At 43.0% G+C, this 25388-nt stretch overlaps 1 protein-coding gene across 1 annotated transcript in view; it reads left to right on the forward strand.

Annotated features, from left to right (window-relative positions):
* bsnb (bassoon (presynaptic cytomatrix protein) b) overlaps positions 1-14631 on the forward strand; it is a 54124-nt gene extending 39493 nt beyond the window's left edge. The window contains exons 4-10 of the mRNA XM_029502548.1: positions 392-1201; positions 2423-8761; positions 10359-12453; positions 12854-13725; positions 14042-14150; positions 14242-14388; positions 14591-14631. Coding sequence (XP_029358408.1) covers positions 392-1201; positions 2423-8761; positions 10359-12453; positions 12854-13725; positions 14042-14150; positions 14242-14388; positions 14591-14631 — 10413 coding nt within the window. The remainder of the gene's footprint in view (positions 1-391; positions 1202-2422; positions 8762-10358; positions 12454-12853; positions 13726-14041; positions 14151-14241; positions 14389-14590) is intronic.
* Positions 14632-25388: the final 10757 nt, after the last annotated feature.

Genomic DNA, 25388 nt, shown 5'->3' on the forward strand with positions numbered 1-25388 from the left:
GACAGGCTTTCAAATATTCAGTTGTTCCGACTTGTTATACGGAGTCCTTGGCACTCCATGAACATTCAGACAACAACTTTCTGATTTTATTTATTTAACTATCAGACACATTTATTTTTCTGTACCCATCAATCATACATAATAATCGAATAATCTGTTGAGACAGTGTCGGCATCAAAGGAATTACCAATGTTGAGTGTACTTAATCAGACTGTTGCCCATTGAACTACCTATTCTTTGCACCAGGTGGAAAAAGAACATTTTGAGTTTTTAGATTGGTATCTTTTTTTGTTTATGCCCATGTGTAACAGAGTGTGTTAGAAGAAAACACATGCTTTCAGCTACTAATTTGACAACTCTGACTGCTGTTTTCATTGTGCTTCTTTTCCAGAAGAAAGAATGGTTGTGCTTGAACTGCCAGACGCAGAGGGCTCTGTCAGGAAGCTTGGGAGATATTCCAGCTCCTGTTGCACAGCCTGCAGGATCCCCTAGACCACCTGGAACAGCCAATCAGCAACCACCTCAGCAGAAGGGGCCCAATCAACTTTCAGGGCCTAGATCCACAGTTCCTCAACAACAGCAGAAACCATCGGGTCCCCAAGTAAGTGGCCCCCTCTCCCCTGTGAAACAGGCAGGGCCTGCCCCTCAAACCAAGGGGCTTAGCCAAGCATCTCCTCAAACCAGGGGTTCTCCCCAACCTGTTCCTCAACTCAAAGGTTCAACTCAGCCTCCTTCCCAAACAAAGGGTCCTACACAACCCACAGCTCAGAGTAAGGGTCCTCAAATGATAGGTCCTAATCAATCCCATGCGCAAAGTAAGGGTCCTATTCAGTCCGCCACCCAAGTAAAGAGCCAAAGCCAGGCCAAAGGGCAGACACAGACAAAGGGTTCTTCGCAGACCTCTGCTCAGGCGAAGGGCCCTTCTTATCCTACTGCTGGCAAGGCTTCATCCACCCCTGGTAAAGCCGCACCTATCCACGCCAAGGCCTCTCCCACTTCAAAAACAATACCCACGCAGTCTAAACCCACAGGTAACAACCAGGCCCGCAAACACCCGCAGGGCCAGGAGAAGACTAAAGTCGCATCTAAATCTCTGAAAGAAGATATCAAGACCTCACCAAAGAAGACATTGTCTGAGACAGTCACTTCACCAAAAGACAAGAAGATAGCTGAAGATGCACAGAAGTCAAGACACCACGAAGTGAGCTACCTGCAACTTCCTTGCCTTCACCTGTTACTCTTGATCCACATTTTTTATTATAATTTTTTTTTACTCCATTTGAACTACTGTATTAATTTCTCATTCTCACTGTCAACAATGACATCATTGACATTAATGCCATTTTCATCGTGATCAACACAGTTTTTTGTTCATCTTGTAATTTAAATTTTTGTAGTTTTTTATTTGATTAATAATTTTTTTTTCTTTTCACTTTACTTTTTCATTAGCATCAATTCCATTAACCTATTATACCACCATTATATCATATTGTTTATCCTGACCACCAGTACCTAAAGTTAGTTTGTAATAGTGACCATTGTTTTGTGTTGTTGTCACCCTATCAGTATAACTTTCTTCATCATAATATCATTTTTAGCACCATCTTGATTACTGCATCATCATCCCAGCCATCACTATTGACATCATCTCATCTCATTCTCCAATTTTTCCACTTTATTTTGTTCACTTTTATTTCATTTGTATCAAATGCAAGCTTTTGTTAATGTGACACTTTGTGATGATTCAGCATTCTAAGCATGTTCGTTATTCTTCAACGGTTCGAAGAATGCAATGGAGAATGCGTCAAAGATGGCAATCAAGCATGTAACCCAATGACATTTGTCTGTAGTTGTTTGTATCTTCAGCTGTCTGTTATATTCACTTTGTGTGTCAGTGTATTTATCCATCTCTGTGTACATAACATTTACAGACAAACTCAACCCAAATCATTTGAATAAATCTTGCATGAACTGAGAAATAAGATTACATTCACAAACGAGCCAAAATAAATCTCTGGGTTCAGACTACATTTTCTTTTGTGAATATAATCATTTAAAATCTAAATATTTAAAGTATTTTGTGATAACAGTGAATTTCTAAGTTATAGATTTTAAAACTAAAATGCAAAATACAATCTAAAGATTTGGGTTGATTTTGGCCTTAGCCCTGAGTATTACTGTATTAAATTGTTTGCTCTTTATTATGTAATTAGTCACTAATATTTCAGTGTTAATGACTATTACATCTGTATTAGACCTGGTACATTAATACTTCTCCTAATTACCATAAAAATAAATTAGTGAGATACAAGGTGTTCACTGAGGCTTGTAATAGACTTTGCCATGATTCAATATGATATAAATTGCACCTTTTTTCACTTCTGACTCTTTTTTTTTTTTGCCCTTTTCTCTGTTTCTGTAGGATTACAACAAGTCAAGTACTCAGAGTTTAAGTGATACTGGATACTCTTCTGATGGGATCTCAAGCTCTCAAGGGGAAATTACAGGCCAGATCCGAGAGGAAGAAATTAAGCTTAATGAAAGAGGTGCTTCTATCCCTTCTGAAATCACCAAGCTAGAGAGTTCCATGAAGCCTCTGCTAGAGCCTAACAACACCTCAGACCAGAAATCCAGGCCACGTTCATTGTTGGTTGGAGGGGACCGAGACAACAGTCCTGACGATGATGCAGCAAGGGATGAATCAGAGGATGATCTCAGTTGTAAGCTTCGCCACGATTATGTGGAGGACAGCAGTGAAAGTGGTCTCTCGCCATTGCCGGTAAGACAGAAGAAGTCACACAAAAGTATAACAGATGAGGAGTACATGAGAAGGCAAATTATGGAGATGAGTGCTGATGAGGAGGAGGTGGAGGAGTATGAGAACCAGAAGACAAAAAAAGGACATAAAACCAGTGGGGATGTGAGCAAAGACAGGCGTCGCCTCTCTCAACAATCTAACAGTTTTGAGGAAGACAGCAAAGTATCGGAAGATGCATACAAGGCAAATGAAGAGGAAGATGTTGTAATAGCCGGAGGCCTTCGACGTTTTAAGACAATTGAGCTGAATAACACCAACAGTTTTAACCGGGACATGGAGCTCAGTACAGAGCATGACCTACGAGAACCTGAGCTAGAGATGGAGAGTCTGACTGGTTCTCCAGAGGAGCGGTCCAAGGGGGAATATTCATCCACTTTGCCTGCCACCACTCCCAGCTACACCTCTGGAACATCCCCCACATCTGTATCATCTATGGAGGATGACAGTGACAGCAGCCCCAGTCGTAGGGCTAGACTGGAAGAGGCAAAGCAGCAGAGAAAGGCTCGGCATCGTTCCCATGGGCCACTGCTGCCCACTATAGAGGACTCATCTGAAGAGGATGAGCTCAGAGAGGAGGAAGAACTACTCAGAGAACAGGAGCAGATGAGAGATCTGGAGCAACAGAGAATTCGAAGTACTGCTCGTAAGACAAAAAGGGACAAAGAGGAGTTACGGGCGCAGAGACGCAGAGAAAGATCCAAGACTCCCCCAAGTAATCTTTCACCTATTGAGGATGCATCGCCAACAGAGGAGCTGAGACAGGCTGCAGAGATGGAGGAGCTTCATAGGTCATCATGTTCTGAATACTCACCTTCTATTGACTCCGAAGCAGAGGGCTTTGAGATGATTGGTGGAAAGCTTTACAAATCAGGAAATGAATATAACCTTCCAACCTTCACGTCATTATACTCCCCTACAGAAAAGACTTCAGCAATGTCACCATCTGATAAGACATTAAAAAGTGCAGAGGAGGTGTATGAGGAGATGATGAAGAAAGCACAACGCATGCAGAGGCAGATACAAACAGGTAGTCAGCAGAAAGTTGTCTCTCAGCCTGACGGTAAACACAATCTTGAAGCAGGAACTGTCCTAACCCCTGGCTCAAGCCCAACACAGGTTACTGCTCCTGTGTCCTTCCCCACAACAGGAGGTGATCCAAGAATTGCAGGAATTCATGCAGCACAGCATCTATCAAAAGAAACACAAAACAGGATGATGACACAGAGTGCCAAAATTGAAGGTGTTGTTGGAGGTGCCACAACCAAGCCCCAAGTTAGTCAGACTGCTACCACTCGACAGGCAGGAAGCACAGTGCCCTCTGGCAGCAGACCTGGGTCCCAAAGGCCAACTCATACACAAGCTGACCCTGGCACATCCTCTATAAGTTCCAAAGTCTTTTCCCTTTTCAAAGGTCCTAGTCCCCCAGTCTCCCCTACAACTTCCCCAGCACAAAGTCCAACACATATGCCATCTGTTCGACCCACAGGTGGCAGTGGTAGGCAGCTGCCATCCCTACCCAGTGATGCTACATCAGCTACACCCCCCCATGGAGCTCATTCACCTCAGAGGGCAATTTCACCTCGTCTTGCAAGACAGCAATCTTCTCAAGATTCAACCGTGATGGTGATAACAATGTCCTCAGATGTAACTAGTCCTGCTAAGCCACAGACCGTAAATTCTTCTACTTCCCCTTTGTCATCACCCACACAGGTCACTTGTAAAATGTTGTATAGCTCACAGCCCTCGTTGACAAGTTTACCAACATCACCACAGACGCAAGCATCACACCAGTCTCCGAAGCATTCTTCACAGATGACTCAACATGTAGGCATTGCCACAGTGACTACAACTGCACATGGTCGTGGATCTGTGGAAAATATATCTTTATGTAAAATCTCAAGTATTCCAGGGACTTCAAAGGTTGTGGGTCAGGGCCAGGGACATCCAAGCGCTAATGTAGTAGATCTGAGAGCCCCAATGAGGCCTGCACCAATCATAATGACAGATCAAGGGATGGATCTAACATCCCTCGCTTCTGACACAAGAAGATACTCTGTGGGATCAGAACAGTCACCTGGTCGACACACTGCAGTGCAACCTCTTATTATGAACCTGAATACACAAGAGCAACCCCATGTATCTATATCTACACCAACCACTGTTAGTGTCACCATTGCAGGCTCAACATTCATGTCCCAGCCCAAGCAGCCAGTGGTGTATGGAGATCCTTTGCAGAACCGTGTGGATCTGGGGCAGGGGGTTGGATCAGCTGTATGTTTAACCCAGAGTAAGCCACCGATTAGTGACCCATCTATTCCCAAAATTGATGCTTGCCTGGAGAACCTCGGTATTCAACAGCAACAATTGCAGTTACAGCAGCAGAAGCTCTTGCAGCAACAACAACTCCTTGAGCAACAGCTACAGCAACACCAACAGCAATCCTCTTATGCTCGTTACAACTTGGCAAATCAAGTCCAGCCATTGCTGATGAAAAAAGACCTTGTAGTTAGCCAGACAAGTAGTGCCCAGTCTGTAGTGACTGCCAGTGCCATACCAAGAGTATCTCCCTTGGCTCCACCATCAGTGTCTGGAGCTCCTGCTTCCAGCATTTCCCATGAAATCTATGGTGGAGTTGCCTTAGAGCTGAAGAATAAGCCGATGGTAATGAACTTGTCCACAGGTAAGCCCCATGTTATGATGGTACAGCTTGATGAAAGTAACACATCACAGGTAGGAACAGTGACTCAACTTGTTAAACGAGAGGAGCCTCCTCCCCCTCCCCCTCCTCCTCCTCAGGTCTTGGATCTCACAGGACAGATCAAACCAGAGAACCAGGTGGCTTGTTGTGATGTTGTTTACAAATTGCCCTTTGCTGGTTCGTGTTCAGGATCACTCACTCAAAAGCCTCCAGCAGTATCCTCAGATAAAACATCCACCACAGAAACCTCTCAAGTAGCCCACTCTTCTCAACCACCACACCACAATGTTAGCCAACAACAGCAACAAGGAGTGACAGAGGAACGTAAACCATATCAACCACCCATAGTTCCCTCAGGAAGAATACAGCCTTCAATGTCTGATACGAATCTGCCTTCCATGACTGATGCTAGTCAATATCCGAGCAATGTCCCAGGGGGTCTGGCAGTAGATCTTAGTAGCATGAGTGAGGCATATGATGGTGGATATCTTGGCATGGGAGCACAGTATGGCTCTTACACAGACTTGCGTCACCAAGGAGATTTTGCTGGCCCTTCATTACCCCTTCGCCGATATGGCTCTATGTCAAATATCAATTCTGACTATGCATACATTTCACGTGACCTGACGGTATCACAGGACTCCAATCTGGCTCACTACAGTGCAACCACTGCCAGGGAGATTAGTCGCATGTGTGCAGCTCTGAACTCGGCAGACCAGTTTGGGAGCAGATATGGAAATAACCCTGAATTGGTAGCATATGGAGCGGGGAGGGGTGGACCTTTAGGTAGGCTTAATCTCCAGCAAAGCTTAGCTTCAATAAGAGCAAGCCTACTGTATGGCCCAGATGGAAGACCAACAGCAAATGGCCAAACTCTTACAAACCTAATAAATGCCAGACAAGCAAGTATACGCGCCTTGTACCCTGCTTCAATGAGAGGAGGTGATGGCATGATATATTCCACAATAAATACTCCTATTGCCTCTACCTTGCCAATTACCACCCAGCCTGCCTCTGTTGTGCGCCCCATGCCCAGGGGAATTTACAGACCGTACCCCACAGGTGTAACAGCTGTACCATTGGCTAGTCTAACCAGGTTGCCTCAAATTACTCCTCGAATGCCTCTGTCCACACAGGGACCCTACACCTACCCTCCTCCAAATCAGTATCCTTCATCAGCAACACCATCAGGAAGTGTGCCGGCTGCAAGCAGCTCACATCAGGAAACTCCAATGTACCTTGGGAAGCCATTAACAACAGTCGCTCCACAAACAGCTGCAACAATTCCACCAACCCAGCCTGCAGCACACTTGGGAGCACAAAATGTACCGCCCCCAGGTGTGCAAACCACAAAAGATCAGGAGGCAGACCGCACTCAATTTACCTCACAGTGTGTTACATCCCTTTCTCAAGCTCAAGGGCAAAATCCAACTGCCCAGCTAGCACAGGCTCCAATGCAGCTGCAACAGTTACCTACTCAGACAGAACCTTTATCTCTTACTCAAAACCAATCTCAAGTTCAGCCTCAGCCTCAACCTCAACCTTTAATTCTGCCACAGGGCCAGACACAAGCTGTTCCTCATGGTACTGCCATGGCACAAAGTTCCAAACTTTCTCCTCCCATGGATGCACAGAAAGGTAAGGAAGATGAGAGACTAAGTCAGCAACAAGAACACATGCTGCAGTTGGAGCGAGAGAGGGTCGAACTTGAGAAATTACGGCAGCTGCGCCTACATGAGGAGCTTGAAAGAGATCGTATGGAGCTTCAGAGACACAGAGAAAAAGAACAGTTACTTGTTCAGCGTGAGATTCAAGAATTACAGACAATCAAACAGCAAGTCCTACAACAACAGCAAGCAGAGCGGGAGACACAGCTCATAATGCAAAGAGAACAACTGGCCCAGCAGAGAATGCAGCTCGAGCAAATTCAGTCTCTGCAGCAACAGCTTCAGCAACAACTGGAAGAACAGAAAAGACAAAAAACTGCAGCAGTGGAGGCAGCAGCAGCTGCTGCAGCAGCAGAAGCAGCCGCTGCTTCAGCAGCAGCAGTCGCAGCAGCAACATCTGCACAAGGTGCTATACAAGGGGTAGTTGTTGGAGGAGGTACCCCTCAAGGTTTCATTATATGTGACCAGAGTGGTAGAGTCATTCAACAAGACGGACAGAGTGTTCAATTTTGGCAAGATGGCCAAGTTGTCCAAGCTGTGGTGGCAGCTCGACCTATTCATAGTTCTGCTTCTGAAATGTCTTTGAGGAGCAGCGACAAACAGGCTGATTCCAAGACAATGAAAAAGCAGAACTCCATGCCTCGGCTCAGGGATGACTCAGAGGAGGACTCTGTGAAGAGAATTGCAGACAGCTGTGTGCAAACAGATGATGAAGATGGAGAAGACAGATTCATGAACAGACGACGGAGAACAAGACGCATTGCTGATTGCAGTGTGCAGACTGATGAGGAGGACCAGGGTGAGTGGGATCAGCAGCCCGTAAGGCGCAGGCGATCACGTGTATCCAAGCACTCTGAATCAAGTGGTGAGAATAAAGTAGATGGATTGTCTAAAGTGGCTTCTGCAAGTATAGCCATTCAGACCACAAATGATTCATCATGCCAGACAGAGCCCGACCAGCTAGGCAGAGTTTCACCTGCAATCCACATTACCATGGCAGAGACCTCCAAGGTTGACCTGTTACATTATATTGCCGCCCCTGAGAGGACCCACAAAGGAGAGAGTCTGGCCTGCCAGACAGAACCAGAGTCTCATTCTCAGGGAGTGGTAGCCCCTCAGCTGAGTGTCCCTACAACTATTAGTCCATACTCCACAAGTCTGCATATAGTAGGTGCAAATACATCAGATCCAACCTCTCCAAGACTCCAAGGGGTTGCCAAGTTTGAGAGGAGGAAACCAGATCCACTGGAAATTGGCTATCAACAGCAGCAACATGAGTCTTCACCTCGCCAACCCCCGAAATCTCCCCAGGTGCTATACTCTCCTGTATCTCCATTGTCACCCCATCGCATGCTGGAGACGACATTTGTGTCCCAGGAGAAACTCAACAAAGCCCATGTTACACCCCAGCAGAAGGCTTTTACTGCTGAATCCCCCCAACGCCACCAGACTCTACCAAGACCCATAAAAAGTGTCCAGCGCTCCATGTCAGATCCCAAGCCTCTCAGCCCGACATCAGAGGACCCTGCCAAGAACAGGTTCTCCCCATATCATCAGCAAGCTGTGGCCAACAATCAGGTATGAAACCTTCATTTTTTCCATTAAGAATTTAGTGCTTATACATAGTCACAAATGTTTACCAAAATGAGAGGAATTGGAATCTAAGTAAAAATGTATATTTTAAGGGCATGTATTCCGATTTTTTTTTAAATATGTAATTGTTTAATAGTAGTAAATCAATAAAATAAAAAAATAAAAAAATAAAACAACAGAGGTCGCACTGACATTACACACAATGTAAAAAATTAATCCAAGAATCTTTTTCACATTCAAACAAAAGGCCATTCTGATCTATTTTGTTCAAGGTCCAAAACAAGGAATTAATAAAGGAAAGTTGTTTAATGCCTCAAAAATAAAAATGAGAGAAAATAAATATATATAAATATATGTAGATACACAGTGCTTTGTGTGGACATGTGAGGATCACACAGGATCTGGCATCGACAAAGTGACAGAATGTTCTCATGAGAGCAGCTGCTCATGCCAGAAAAGAATTTCCCGTCATCCTGTTCTGGTGTATCTCCTCCCTTATCTTACCCCTTTCTATTATTTTTTTTATCTATCTCTATCTCTCTCTCTCTCTCTCTCTCTCTCTCTCTCCACCTCTTTCTCTCAGTCTGTCTCTCTCTCATGCTTTTTATCATGGCTTCTATATCTGGCAAACCTTATTGCCAGGGGGACACACAATGTAGAGCAGTCCTGGTGGTGCTTTGCTGTCTTCCTGATTTTTAGCAGCTGGCTAAAGTCAGTTAATATTGCTCTGTGCTTAGACCAACATCAACTAAAGAGTCAAAGTTAAAGAGCAATTTTTTTTTTTTTTCATTCCAACAAATTTATATATCTAACCTTTAGCTTAAATGTTTGATACCTGGTTCTCTTGTGGATAATTAACAAAATCATCATGGATCTACCCAACTCAAGCATTTTGTAAGTAGTAGACTAGCAGAGAACTTTCTATTTGTAATGTTTGACTGTTCTTACCTGCATGCCATTCATAATTATTTGGGGTATGTTTGATCACAGGAGTAATGAAAAATATACAAATGCTCAAAACACAATTGTTTTGCATTTAGATCTCTCCTTGCAATTAGAGAAAATGTGTGATACTGTACTACATTTACTTTTAAATTGCTATGACATTGCTATTGCTATACATGCATTTATTAATGCTTCCTCTTATTCAATTTAACCATTGCAGTTACAATATATTATTACTAATTTGGAACAAGTAACCAAAATGACCAAAATGTCCCTAAAGTGGCTCCACTCAGGAACAAGTAGCAGAATCATTATGTAGTAGAAGTGCCTTGATCAGGTGAAAAGGGAAATTTGTCACTTAGCATTTCTAGCTTTAATGCAACAACATTTTAATGAATGTAATGAAATAAAATTTTATTTAATGAAACTACATATGCAACTAATGCTCCTGTAATTAGGTCAGATAACAGCTCGTCTGACAATATATCAGGCTGTATAGATGTTCACTTAGGTCAAGGGATGATGAAACTCACAGACCCTCTGTGACTACCCAGTCTACAGTAATGAGTCTAATTTACATAAACACAGTCTGTTTATAGCTCAGTGTTTGCTGATGTGTCTCTGCCTCTCTTGGCAGATGGCCTCCCTGCAGCAGCAGCAGAACTCTCTGATGAGGAAAGTAAAGAGGACTCTCCCCAGCCCCCCTCCAGAGGAAACGCCACTCCCCATTGTTACTCCAGCACAAATGTACAGTTCTCCTGGCATCCCACAGAAGGTCCTGCCCAGACCTTCTCAGGGAGTTACTAAGGCTGGACTACTGAGTGAACTGAAAGCTGTGGAACAAGAGTCATCAAAACTCCGTAAGCAGCAGGCTGAATTGGAGGAAGAGGAAAAAGAGATTGATGCCAAGCTGCGTTACTTAGAGCTAGGTATCACCCAACGGAAGGAGACCATGGTAAAAGAGAGGGAGAGGAGAGAGCTGGCCTACTTGAGATGCATGGGTGATGCTCGTGACTACATGTCAGACAGTGAGCTCAATAACCTCAGGATGGCTGCTGCAACAGGAACTTTTGATGCCAATGGTCTGCTGACAAGGCCCAGCACTGCACCACTGAGTCAGTTTACTAATGACCTCAATGCAGCTTCTCAGTATCCCTCAACCTCATCTTATATGTCCTATTCATACCCTCAAAGCCAACCATCAACACAACAACCAGTCTCTGCCTACCAACAGATAGGCTTCCAACCCCCTCAGTACCCTTCATCTTCTGCACCCCAACCAGGAACTTTCCAGCCCCATCCCCCACCAGGCCCTGGCTACCAGAACCAGGGAACCTATTCCTCCCGCATTTATGCCCAGTCCTCTTACCAACCAGATATTGGCATACAGCAGCATGGTCACCAGGGCTTCCAACAGCCTGGTCAACCCATGCCAGGTCAGACCCTCCCCTACCCCAGTCACAGCTCTTTCCAACCTGGCCTGTCCTACCAACCACAGGCAGAGATCCTTACAGTCCATCAGCGACCAAGGCAAACATCTTTGGCCGATCTTGAGCAAAAACTCCCCACCAACTATGAGGTCATTAGCAACCCGGCAGTGTCAGTGGCAACATCAGCTCCAGATAGCAACTTTGGCTCAGTCTACAGCAATGCATATGGACAATACCGTCCCCCTGAGCCTGGCCTGACTCATTCTGTGGACAGCCCCACCTCTGCTTATGCTTCAGATGGTCTATATACCTCTAACCTGGAGCAGAATATTCCTAGGAACTATGTAATGATTGACGACATCAGTGAGTTGACAAAAGACAGCACTAGCCAACCGACTGATGCGTTAGGTCATCCTGTAGGAGGGCGTTATCGCACTGAGAATGGCCCAGCCCGTGGCAGTGTGTATGGTAGGCCCGAAGATGAGTCTGTTGATGCTTATGGCAGACCTACAGGCTCAACAGGTTACCAAGGAACAGTAGACAGTCGTACCAGCACCACCGCGAGCGGAGGCTCTTCTTATTACTATGATGATTATAAACACACATCAAGGAGCAGCACGAGTGGCCACAAGCTCACACCCAAGAATCTCGCACCCGCAGTAGTTTCATCTAAACGCAGTAAGCACAGAAAGCAGGGAATGGAGCAGAAGATTTCTAAATTCTCCCCTATTGAGGAAGCACGTGATGTGGAATCTGACCTTGCCTCTTATACAATGACAACATCAACAGGAGGCAGCTGTACAGTTGTGTCCCGAGCCAAAAAGCTTCAAGATGATGTCACCTACGGAATGAAGAAGAAAGCATATGACCAGCAGAAATATTATGGCACCAGTCATGAGGGTCTTGAAGAGGAAGATCGCATGTATAGCTCCGGAAGGTCCAGGTCTACTGGATACGGCATGGACAAGATTTCCTCCAGAGATGGAACAGGACACAGGAGTAAATCTTACGAAAGAGATGCCATGGAGCGGTCTCAGAGAAGCAGCCGCAGTGGAAGGCCCCCCATGCGCTGTCAGAATTCAGAAGAGGAGAGTCCACTCAGTCCTGTAGGGAAGCCTGTAGGCATGGGAAGAACCTCTGGTATATCAGAGGCCCATGATGTAAGGAATCAGTATGGATCCAGCCATTCGTTGCCAGATGTACAGGACCACCACAAGAAGGACCTGCCCAGGAGTCATGTCTATAAACCAGATGACCCTTACCTCGTAGATGATATGCATTGTGCTGTTTCTGACAGTGAAGGTAACTGGTGCTGAATCATTTATACTGCATGAAAGTCGTTCCTGCTGTCTTTAGAGTGTGGTGGAAACAAACTGCATGCCTGGTGTGGAAATTTGAGAGGAGCACCATTATTTTGTTTGTCTTGTCTGTTTTTTCTATGGACTGGTTCGTTTCATAAATTAAGCCAAATATGCCTGTTAAATATTTCTGTTTTGCATACATCAACTTTCTGTGTGAGGTAGTTTGTTCTGTTTTATTTATTTATTTTTGTATTTATTTTTTTGTTGGACTCCTCAAAAATGTGCATGGCTCTGGGATTTGGAGCATGTTTCCTAGTTGCTTTACATGGCTTCCATCTGCATGCTACTTCACCCAACAAGTAAAACTGTTGACTGATAGTGTTTATTTTGGTCTTGAAAAGCCTATCACCTGGGCCAAGAGGAAACGGACTGGTTTGAGAAGCCACGTGAAGCCCGTTCTGATCGTTCTAAACACCATGGAAGTGGAGGTCATTCATCGACAGGTAGACGCAGTAAACACACCTACCATGATTATGACGAACCTCCTGAGGATTATGGCCACCAGGATGACTACAACCAACAACGCCACTCCTCCTCCTCCGTCACGTCATCACGGGACCACCGTCACCATGGCAGCAGCTCTGGCAGACACAGCTCTTCTCGCCACTCCTCTGAGGATCCCAGGTCCTCTCGATCTTCCAGGACACACCCCAAAGATCCATCTGGTCGCTCTGATGGCAGAGGCTCCTCATCTGCACAAAGAAGGAATGGTCCAGACTCTCGTTCTGCACAGGGAAGCCCCCGTAACTCAGGTGACTTCTCTCGTGACACACCCTCTGGTCATCACCATGGCACTGGGGGAAGGAGCCAAAGACCCCAAGGAGATCGCACAAGCTCCAGGAGGCAGGATCCATCTGCAGCAGGGCCAAAACCACCACAGCAGCAGCAGCAGCAGCAGCAGCAGCAACAACAACAACAACAACAGCAGCTCCCTCAGGGCCATGCAGGGCAGCAACGGTCAAGTGGTCAGGGTCAGTCTGGAAGACACCCAGGCTCTGAACCGCTTGATGGCACCCAGCAGACCCAACAGCCAAGTGCGCAACAGCAGCAGCAGCAACCAATGCAACACAGCCAGACTCCTCAGAGCAGCCAGCCCACATCAACTACTACAGGAGCAGGACCAGCACAACAGCAGCCCAAATCCGGCCAAACCCCACAACAAGGACGCCAGCTCGGAGGAGGGCCTGCAGCTGGGCAGCCAGCTGCTGCAGCGGTTCGTAGATCTAAGCCGATCTAACCTGTATAGTATTATATCTGGAAGCATGTTTTAAAATCAGATAAATCTAGCTGGTAAATGTCATTGATGTCCTATTTAATGTTTAAAAGTTTTTAAAGTCAAAACAAGCAAGAATCAATTGATGCTTTTGCTTTGTAGAATGAGAAAATTACATAGTTATCTTTAAAAAAAAAATAGGCACTATATTTAGTGCATGTACACTATATTTAGACTCATAGATTCTGCTTTATCTGGAAAAAGAGGGGGAAAGGGTTGGAATAAAAGAAAAATCCATGGCTATGATTTTCTGCAGGCAAAAATGGATTCTACACCTGCAGCAGCAGCCACAGGAATCAAACCTACCGGAGTCCCACCAGCGCCTCAGCCTACCAAAATAGCCACGCCTCCTCTTACAGGCATCGGTAAGTCTCAGTCCCATCAATAACATCAGCCACTCAATGACCACAAGCTAATGATGACATATGTGATGGTTGTATTATTCGTTGTTTACAGGCTCCAAGGCCGCCCCTGTAGGGATTGGTAGCAAACCTGCAGGTATAGGCAGTGCTGCAGCGGGACAGGCACCTGCTGAGGGGGAAAACGTTCTCACAAAAATCCTGCAAGGAGGGGCAGCAGAGCAGGCGGGAAAACTGGGAGATGGTAGTCATGAATAAATTAAAGTTTAAGAAATTATATTTCATCCCTCTTTGGGTTTCGCAAATTTTAAATCTTTTAGCCTTTGTTATGAATGTAGAATCCATTAAGCTAATGTTAAGACACTGCATTTCCATAAATAGAGATTTTGATGCTGCTAGGCCTTTTATTTTTTTTTACTTAACCTCCTTCTCCTTGTCACTCACAGCTTTATCTGGCCTTGGGAAGAAGTTCACTTCATTTTGGTGAACTAAACCAAGGAGGGTATGTGAACTTAGCTTTCAAGAAAATGACATGACATTGTTTGGAAAAATGTGCATGATGAATGTGTTTATTGTTTTACTTGATATTGTATTAACTGTGCTTTTTTCAGGGTATGCAGAGTTGAGATGAGATGGATTGGTAGCTTTGTTGTTGAAAAACCTATGAAACTGCATTAATTACATTTCACAATACAGAGGAAATGGTGGACGCAAGATCTTCAAGGCATCAGTGAGTGAGAACATGTTTTTTATTCCTTTTTATTCTTTATTCTGTTTTGTGACACTCACAGTATGTAAAGTAGATGGCGTGACCTGTTGGTGGCTGGTTGATACTTTCCATTTTCCCTCATGAATCTAAGTTTTACTGAATGCACCCCCAGACTCCAAGCTGTGAAAACATAGAACACTGTCACATAGTGGATGATGTGTTTTATCAGATAGATATATTAACATAGATTAGTGTAATGTCTGCATAATGAGAAGACTCAAGCGATGTGATGACTCATTAAATGCTATGATCGTACATTCAGACTGATCTGCTGTACCTTCCACTTACCCCAAATTACTGAACACAGATGGAATCAAAGGATGCCTTGTCAGCACTGTATTCCCCAGATGTGGGCAAACGATGAAATAAGGGTTATCGCTTTGTCAGCATGACATGACCACAAAGTAAGTGAGTGCCTTGACAGAACAGCCCCAGTTGCAGAAGTCAGTCCTAGAACGATGATTGTGGAGACATCTGATGGCTCAGTGGTAGGTAACTAAAATTCATAGCTTTTTCTTGTTGGTTGTGCTTTTCTTTGCATTAGTATTTTATTTCATCGGTTGACCTGTCATTGGTACATAAAGTCACATTGTGCCCGAACTTTGTGCCAGAGAGGTGAGAGGCCAAAACCAAGAACACGGGAGGTCAACACTAGTAGGCTTTACCTTCTGACTCCACACACTCACAATAATCTGGGCCAAGCACACTGAGCTATAATTATCCTGATAAGGCTAACTGTGGCTTGGCTTTAATGTCACACACGCAAAGACACACCAGGATAAGTGCACAGAACCATGAGTCATGGAAAGCATCACTCATTAGATGGAAGAATGAACTAATGAACTAATTCTGCTCACTGGGGTGGACACATAAATAAACCAGATTTCCATGCACATTGTGTAGCCTCAGTCAAAGGCCATACTGTGAGTTCCACAGGTTGAAGTTAGGGCTCAGTTAATTGAAAGAAATTCCTTCTGCTGATGTAGACGAGGGTGACACTTGGATTAATATCAGCAGCTGTGTCAGTACTCTCCATGTCTCTGGCCACTCTGAGTATTAAGAGGGGAAATGTGGAGATAACCCGACTCAGTGCTTCTTGGAGCAGCAGGCCAGCCTGCTCAGCCCTGTGGATTACTGCCGATACCAGCAGGGCTGTGATTGGCTGGAGTATCATAGGAAGTCAGGGAGAGTAGGCCAGCTGAGCTGTAACATAAACATAGCAGAAGGTCTTAGCATGTGTCATTTTAAAATAGATTTTTTTTTTTACTATGTTTTTCCCTTTTAAATAATGTTAAGGTGCCCTATATCTTGTGCTTCCATCAGGTCTGGTGGATTTGATGATTAATTTATTCCTGCCAACATTCAAAGCCTCACTGTTTCCGTAACAGGACGACAGCAACAGTCAATAACGGGAAAGCAGTGAAGCAGAGGAGAGTGGGGGAGGGGAGATTCCAACCCTGCTGCCGCTCCTCTCCTTGAGGAAGCCTCCTGGGACCTTGAGCGATAGTAAAAGGCCTGCTAGCTGAGGCACCTGGATGTCGTGGGAGAATTCCAGCATGTTTGGCCATGCATGTTCGTGGTTCCAAATATCCCAATAATGGAAACCCCAAAATGGAAAACAAGTCATGTCTGAGGATTGCACGCAGAGCAAGGATTTTTGATTCCACATTGATGTCCTTCAAGCCAAAACACAGTGAAAAAGAGATAATACAGACTTTCATAGGTTTTCCTCATACCAAAGATACCAATCTTTTCCCGCTATGATGCCCCAAAGAAGACAGAAGAAGGCGTATCACGGCAATGACAACCAACCTGATGATTCCACTACAATCCTTAATTGCTTCGTTCCTCTGGTCTCTACAGTACATTCCAGTATAGGGAGTTTGACCCTTCTTTGAATGTGTTTTTATTTCTATTCCTTTTCTTTTGATGTCTACAGAATGCATTGTGTACATGTGGACATGAGAATGCACGCACAAATATATATATATATATATAAAAAGCCCTTTTTTTTTTTACCATTTATGAGATGCCACCAGTCATTAGCTGCAGACGTGTAGGGAAGGGAGTTTCTACCAGTGTGCCCACAAGTGTGAGAATCACACCAATGAGAGGACCAAATGAAAGAGTGGCTATGGCTCTTTATTAGCCATCACAAAGCCATCATTATTGTCAGTCCCAGAGTCTTCTGGGTCGTCGTCCTTCTTATTGATTTGTCTCATGTTTTAGTTTCTTTTCTTTTTGCCTGATATTAACTGAATGGAAGAGCCTTATTCAGTACATGTTTTTACTTGTATACCTCATATGTTTTAAATCATCCATATCATGCATTTCTTTTTACACAACTGTATACTATTGTATGTATATAAAACAAATCCAAATCAGAGATATAATGATGTAAATTTGTTTTTTTTTTTTTCTTTGTGTATTTAAGGAAGTGACTTTCTTCTCTTTTTTTGATGTTCTGTGTTTTGTTTGTTTTGTTTGGGGTTTTTTTTTTTTTTTTTTTTTTTTTGGTAAAATATATTTTTCACTTTTGATTTGTTTGAATCTGTTTTCTTGCATCAAATAATTTGCTTGTTCATTTTTAAAAGCAATAGCATGCAGAAAATGATATATAGCACAATGGTATAAATATTAACATTAGTGATGGGAAATAAACACTTCTGTCGATAAACAGCTGTAATACAATTTGTCAGAGGGTTTACAACTACAGTACCGTGTCCAGATGTGCATATATATATATATATATATATATGTATACATGCACATAGGAGCATGCAGACTGGTACGAACACATGCACACTGACACTCTATCTCTTACAAACACATATACACACACTGTAAACGTCACACCACACACTTTGTGTCCTAGTTACATTTCAGAGCCAAGGTTAATTTAGTTCTCCACTAAACCGACACATTAACCTCTCACTGGTTAATGTGGTTACTAATTCATCAACAAGATAATCTCACTAACAAGCTGGGCCCACTGCCTCTATATGTGACGAAACCACACAAACACACACAGATGCGCACACACACACTTATAATTATAGGAGAGGACGAAAGCAATTATCAATTTAAATGTTCTATGCAATGACTCATTTTGAACCTGGAAGTGATTCAGCCTACAACAGTTTATTATCATGACTATTCACACAAAAACAACAAAATTATGAACTCAAAACAATAAAAGAAATGGTCATGAAAATGTTTTTACTTAGCAACTTGTCTGTATGAATTTGAATATTGAATATTGAACTAGATTTGTTTTTATTTTCGTGGCATGTTTTCACCCCTCACACCCCACACAGGGGACTTGTTGCCAAAGGGTAAACTGTGTAGACTGTCAGTTTTGAATGTCCAAAATCATGTCGCTTTGAAGCATGGGTTTGCTTGGCTTTATCTGGCTGTTTGTAAGCCCTCATTCAGTTTTTGTGCGTTTTGGCTGACCTGGGCACCTCAGTGTTTGGCTTGCAGTGACTGTCCATGCGGGTATAAACCTGTGATATGGATGATCAGCACTTCTCATTAATACGTGTCAGTGTACATATTGGGTGTCAGTATAATCTGTGGGGTGAATGGAATGCTTCTATCAGATATTTCATTGTTGAAGAAAACACTCAGCAGCCAAGACATCAGAAAGGTGCATGACTAAATATTCTCAGAAGCTGTACCTGAATTTAAGGAAAAAAAAAAAAAAAAGAGGAAAGGCATGATTTCGCAAAGGTTTAAAACTTTTGACTTTCACAGGCCAACATAGAAAAAAATGTAATGAGAAAATCTTCAGCCAACCTTTCACAAATCAGGGCATTTCATTTCGAAAGCACAAGCCTGACTAATAGCACTTGCTTCTCTGTGAAACAAATGTGGAAACTTAATGTGATATCTATATGAAAACAAGATGTGCAGATTCTATCAGGTCGATATGAGGTGCATGAGACAAAACAGCCTTCAGTGCAACTGTCCGGATTTACAGAAAGGCAGACAGACACACATTCTTACTGTAAATACAAATGAATTCTTCTGTACAGCTCTTGAGTTTTGAGTACGGCTGTCATGTGCATCCCCATGCCGTACTTGCTGCCAATTTTTGTGTATAAAAAGAATATTTATTACCACAATAATAAGGATGAGGAAAGTAATGATGATGATTATAATTATTATTATTATTATTATTATTGCACAAGCATAGTGTATGTGGCTGACTCGTATTGACTGTTTACAACAGTGGAACAAAACTCATATTCAGAAACATATCCAGTCTGTGTAGGGTTTCTATACATATTGTCTATTGTAACACAAAATGAAAAAACCTCCACTGCAATTGCAGAGTAGAATGTCTTTGTCAGACTACGAGGAGGTCGTGATTTGATGGATATGATCTGCAAGATGTTGAGGGTTATGGGGAGATGCTGCAAAAAAAAAAAAAAAAGATACAAAAAATCTGGGAAATGTCATTCACTGTTGTAAGTGCAATTGGCAAAACGTCAGTCGTGTATCCATTGTGAAACCTTGTGTTCTATTCAGTGTATTCCTGTAAACAGATAGAGTAAATTTTGGTGCATCATGTCAAGTAATGTGATTAATGAAAATATTGACCCTGCAATTTCCAAACTGAGAAAAGAATAAAAAGAAAAGGAATATATTGTGGTTATTGTCTCGAGTCTGTGTCAATATGTGTGTCACCTATTTCCTTGCACTACAAATAAAGACACTTTGTAGAAGTTGTGTAGAAGCTTTGCCGCAGACAGAGGAGAGATCAGGAATAAAACCTTGAAGACGACGAGACTGTTCAGAAGACCAGGCTTTAGGTGTTGAAGCAGGGATGACTTATCCCAGTGTGGGTGGCAGAGAGACAGGAGCAGCAGGAGAAATGTTTGCCAGTGCATAAGGAGAGATGGAGGTGCAACTGTGGGGATGTGTGAGTGTCAACGAAAGGGAGTTTAAAAAAAAAAAAAAAATCACAAATACTAACTGGTTATATTTATCCAAGAGGCTTGAGGTGGCTGGGTGGCTTGATTCAGACACCTGGAGTTACGCTTGTTTTGGTCATTGAAAGACTGCTAGGTGCTACATAGAGCAGCTTCACAATGAAACTAAGGCTTTGTTTGGGAAAATAGCCCTTCGCTTCATTTATTACCTCAGTAAACATCTTACATATGAGTTTCAGATCATCGTTACTAGTTTCAAGTCTTCTCCAATGCAACATGATTTTCTTTTTTTTTTTTTTTTTATTAAAAGAAAACAAAGCATTGTATGCATTAGGCCTCAGCTTTTTGTACCAAACCATTCACCCTTCACCACTCCTCTGCTCCACCATCCCATCCAAATAAGCTTTCTTCTGGTTTTTAAAATTCAACAGTCAAAGTAGCTTTTGAACTGTCCCTGAAAATGTTCCCGTTTCTCAATCAAAGACAGGCCAGTGAAATAGGTGGGCAGCAGAGCAGACAGGCACACATAATATATCATTGCATTTATTTGGGTCAGCAGATGTGTGAGCTCCTTCCTAACAATGTTTCACAAATGAAACTAAAACTGTAGTGCTAATATTGTGCTTTTTCACCTAAAGCCAAAACTTGTAGGCCCCACTGATGGACCCATCATGAGGAGATAGTGCAGTCTTGGCTGCCCTCATCTGGTTAAGCACAGAATAGAAGAGCAGCATGGACCCCATAAAAAAGTTTTACATTTAAACAGAAAAAAATAAATAAATAAATAAAAATTACAAGATGGATTTGCCATTGAATGTTGTTTGTGCAATGAAGCAGGAGGTGGCACAGCAGTGCGATGGTTAGCACTGTCACCTCACAGCACGATGGTCATTTGTGGGTGCATCTGATTGTTTAACGAGCAAAATGATTCTCAGCGTGATGATTCCCAATTTCTACAAAAGGTGAAGACTGAGCTAAATCTTGGAAACTGGTGGTGGTAAAGAAAGAAAGAAGCTCCTTATGATACAACCAACTGGGATAATGTAAATGCAAAATGGAACAAAACTAAGATGTGATTGAATTGCTTTGAACTTGACTGCTAAAAGGTCTTTGGTTTCTTTAATGGCGTCAGTCTCAGTACTTTGAAATCAACAGGAAGCCAAAATAAATGTTTTTAAATTTGAGTTGGAACTCTAACAATCAAGTCCTATGGAAATATTTCTCATAATTATACATAAAAAATTTGAAAACCTTATATTTTGCTGGAGATTTCTCTCTCCGTAGTACGCCGTTGTCTAGATTGCGTCTCTTCCCATCTCCTACTGCAGAGCAGGTTGACTGTGATAATTGTTCTCAGTTATTAGTCATCTGACATCGACATATTCATAAAGGTATAATGGTAAGTCATTAATGTATGATTAAGCTTCTTGCTTTATCAGTTCTCTGAAAGTCATCCCAGAAATTTTAGGTTCTGCGGGAAGATTATTTTCCTCAATGATGGCTGCAGAGAAAACGCTTGTGAGTCATCCTTAAATGGGAAATGGGAAGTGTGACATATGGAGGCAGAGGAAGTGAGGCAGCAGGGAGTGATCAGAAGCAAGCAAGGACGACTCATCCTCCAAATTAAAAATGTGTCATTGTTCCTGCCAGAGTCACACACATGATCAGCATTGAGCTGAGTTACCGTACTATAAGCAGATGATGTGGGTTTTTAATTAACCTCTTAACAAGATTGATGTGTTAAACCGCACCAGAAGAGACCAGCACAAAGAACACCCACAACCCTATAGGGACTAAACAGAGATCGAGATCCATCAGGCTGCTGAGCAAAGTGATGAGTGAATGGGGCTGAAGGAGAAGCGGCTGCTCAGCTTGTCAGTCAGGGTCTTAATCTGCTTGCTTGTAAATCCCACAGACTGCACAATCAATGCACAACACTTTCATAATGAAATAGTCCTTTTTCCAGACATTTAAGCTTTTTAAAGGGTTTATTTGTTGATAGCTGTCTTTTCCTTGGCCTGAATAAAAAAAAAATCTATTCAAATTTGAAAGTAATTACTTTTCATTTTATTCATATTCTATCATCTCAATAGACATAGCTCGTTATTATGAAGCATATTACTTATTACACCCGCATCATGTGATGCGCCCTTGTGGCCTGATAGTGGCACAACACTTGATACTTTCTGGGCTCCAGAGAGGTTTGGACCTCTCTTTGACCATTAGAAAAAAATAAAAAATAAAATAAAAAAAATAAAATAACCAATGATAACGATGATTTTTCTGAACATGAAAATACATTTGTGGCTGTGGTTGCAGTGTGTGTGTTTTGCCAACCAATTGGACAGTTCGTGGACATTCAGATAAAAACAATAGACATTGATGGTTAAAAAAAAAAAACTAAAAGAAGCTTTTGAATTTCTTCTAATGTCCTGAAAGGGATAAGCACATCTACAATAACCAGACTTTGCCCGCAGACTGTTTTTTACTGAGATCTTTTGACGGAGCGCAAAGAGTCTAAAATTCATGCATGTGACTGATAGAAAGGAAGAGACCAAGAGAGTCTGTGTGCGTCTGTGTGTTGCGTTCAGGACACAGAACTGCTGATGCCGCTCCTTTGGGCCCCGTCAAGCACACTTAGCATCAATGTGTACAATTCAGAGTGAGAGAAAGTCCCTGTAAATTCCAGGAGGCCTGAAGGCAGGCGAATGCAGCAGGAAGCCAGGAGGGCATTGTTCTGTTTTGGAGGAGTCTGCAGGGCTGTGTGTTTGAATACTTCTGAAGGATGTATTCAGCTTGTGGTGAAGTCACAGTATGTGATGTTGTGAGTATAGATTGATTCATGCTGCAACAGAAGTTCTCTTGTCAGACCTGCTCACTGTATCTGTGGTTCCCCCAGGCAAATGTAATTTGCAATGCTGGCAGTGTGAATACTAAAGAGGAGCTGGTTCAGACCTAAGAATGTGTTGAGGGCATCCCACCCCCTGACAAAAAATTGTTTTTGACTCTTGTAAATATTAAACAGAAGCTGTACAGTCAATTATGTAAGAATAATAAGCTATTTACATTTGGGGTGCTCAGAGGTGGGTTTTGTTACCTCTGGGCAGAGTGAGATTGTGCGTTGTTGCCTGTCTTTGTTCCCAGCTAATCTGAATGTTGTGCTGAAAGCAAACATTTCATATCATCATCAATTTCAGAACACGTGATGAAAACACAGCAGGTTCATTTACTCACACAATGTGCGTTTACCAAAATGTCTATGATCTGAACATTTAATGCTTTTCCTGGTAAATATTTTATCTAAATCCAACCCTGAAATACATGATCTGGCTGGGAAATAAGTCTCTGCTGTACAATATGGAAGCTCAGTGTTTTCTGAGCTCCATGTGCTGCAAGCATGGTATTTTGACTGCCTCTCCTCAGCCAATACAAATGAAATGGGTGATCTGTGCAAGAGTGGTGGTGGAGCAAGAAATCATCATCAGGACAGATGGCAGATGAAGGGACAGTCAGCTCGGAGTAGTGTCTGTCAGGTGTGCACATTCTTCTTTGTGGGTAAGCACAGCACCATCTAATGTTACACACCTAGCATCAATTATCCGCAACCAGTGGTGGAAAGTAGCTACTAGCCAGGTACATTTACTCAAGTCAAGCACTGTAATTAATTGCAGTTGTGTGCTACTTCCTCTGTAATATTGTACGTGTGATGGGGATGAACCATTAGGTGAACTTAGAAACAGTTGTGTCAGTGAACGCAGCCCCGGGCTGCCTCCTTGACCTTCCTTCTAATCAGAGCCAGCTGATCAGGTACGTGTGCTCAGGCTATTTGAGTATGCACAGATCTATCATGAAGACATATATTTGGTTTATTTCCTGTGTTGTAGCCCTGAGCTGCGTCCCTTACAATGCTTTGGTCCAGTCCATCCACCTAATTTTGGGGTGCAGTAGCCCCCCAGAGGTGGTTTTTAACAGATGCAGTTAAAGTCATCAGCAGCATGGTGAGCCCTTTAACAGTGAATCCTTCTGCTACTTTTTGTATATGTTCACCGTCTGCTGTTCTGCCCTGTTCTTCTTGTTTGCCTGTCGTTAATTTGTCTTTACTTTTAGCTGATTTGTTGTTTACATGTTTGTTAGGGCCAAGGAGGACGTGTGCTTTAATAGTTTTCCCCTTCTTTTAGTGCAGCAGAGGGCCATGGATGGTGAGATCCCCACATGGTGGTGCATATAAAAAAAGGCACTGGGACCGTTGTTTTTTGCGTGTGCTGTGAATGAGGCGAGCAGCTGGTCGCGCTCCCTGGCAGGCACCCGCCCAGGTAGGCTGCTCCCCGACATACTGTAAGGCCTCAGCTCACTCTCAGTTTTTAACCTTTGTACGGGGCCCTTTTCATACGTTCCTTTTCTCACGCATTATTGTAGTTTATTTGCCTAATCATTCTGCTAACCTTCTTCCTTTTTAGGAGCTTCAGTCCAGCTCAGGTGATTAGATTTTGTTTGTATTATTTCTTCTAGACGAAGACTACATACTTTCCTGTCTCTGCCCAGATGGCGTTGTTGGTCCCCTTGCGCATTACCTTGAAGTCCACTCTGCTACACATGCGAAGGCTCAGTTACAGTATCAGGTATCCTAGAAAACCCGTAACCCAAGAATGTCAAATGCTCAAAGCAAACAGACCAGAGAAAATTCACACTGTCTGGTGATTGGTGAGCTGCTGTTGTTTCCCTTTTCAGTATCCTTTACACCACCTAAGATACCAACTCATAACCCTACTGTCCAAAAAACCCAAGAAAGTGAGACTGGATTGGACGAAGGCTGAAAGAATCTTTCGAGTTTAATGATCATTCTCAGTCAGTCAGTGATATGGAGTGACAAACAGTGACCTGGAAACTTTGATATCCAAGAATTTTACAGTTGCATCAAAGAGAGCAGTGTAATACTTTCACCCTCTATAACATGACCAGGTGGGCTGCGACTTTTTGTCATGCCATCCGCTGTATTAGGCTGCTAGCTGGACTTAAAACCAGAACACATTGTATTAGCTCTGTTCTCCCCTTAGAAAACTTGCTTTCTGATTGCAGCAACAGAGCACAGGTTTGCTTTCTGGCACTAACAACTAGAGAGTAAAATGGAAGGTACCAACTGGCCCTGTCAGCTTGCGTCCCTTCTGGTACTGATGCCGATAACAACTCTGAAATAATATAACAGTCTGCCTGATTCTGTTGGGGTCCATGACATGAACAGCCCACTGCCTACTGGTATTCAGATGTATTTTGGTGTACTCATTTTGTACATTTGTGCCTAAATACATTTTGAATACATGACTTTTTTTTTTTGCTGCTAAAAGTTGAAATGTGAAGAAAAAGATGCAAGTGCTTTCTTTACATCAGTAAAACAGAGTGCTGCCTGAGAGTCCCGTTTTCGGGTGAAAATCTCCCCTCGCACCTGAAATGAAGAGACAGTTTGTCTACTAACCCCAGCCACCTGTAAAATGTCCAATTCCACCTCCCCATGCTGACGTGTAGCCGCAACACCAGATGCAA

The sequence above is a fragment of the Echeneis naucrates genome, chromosome 5, assembly GCF_900963305.1.
Source record: "Echeneis naucrates chromosome 5, fEcheNa1.1, whole genome shotgun sequence".
In the NCBI taxonomy this organism is placed as follows: Eukaryota; Metazoa; Chordata; class Actinopteri; order Carangiformes; family Echeneidae; genus Echeneis; species Echeneis naucrates.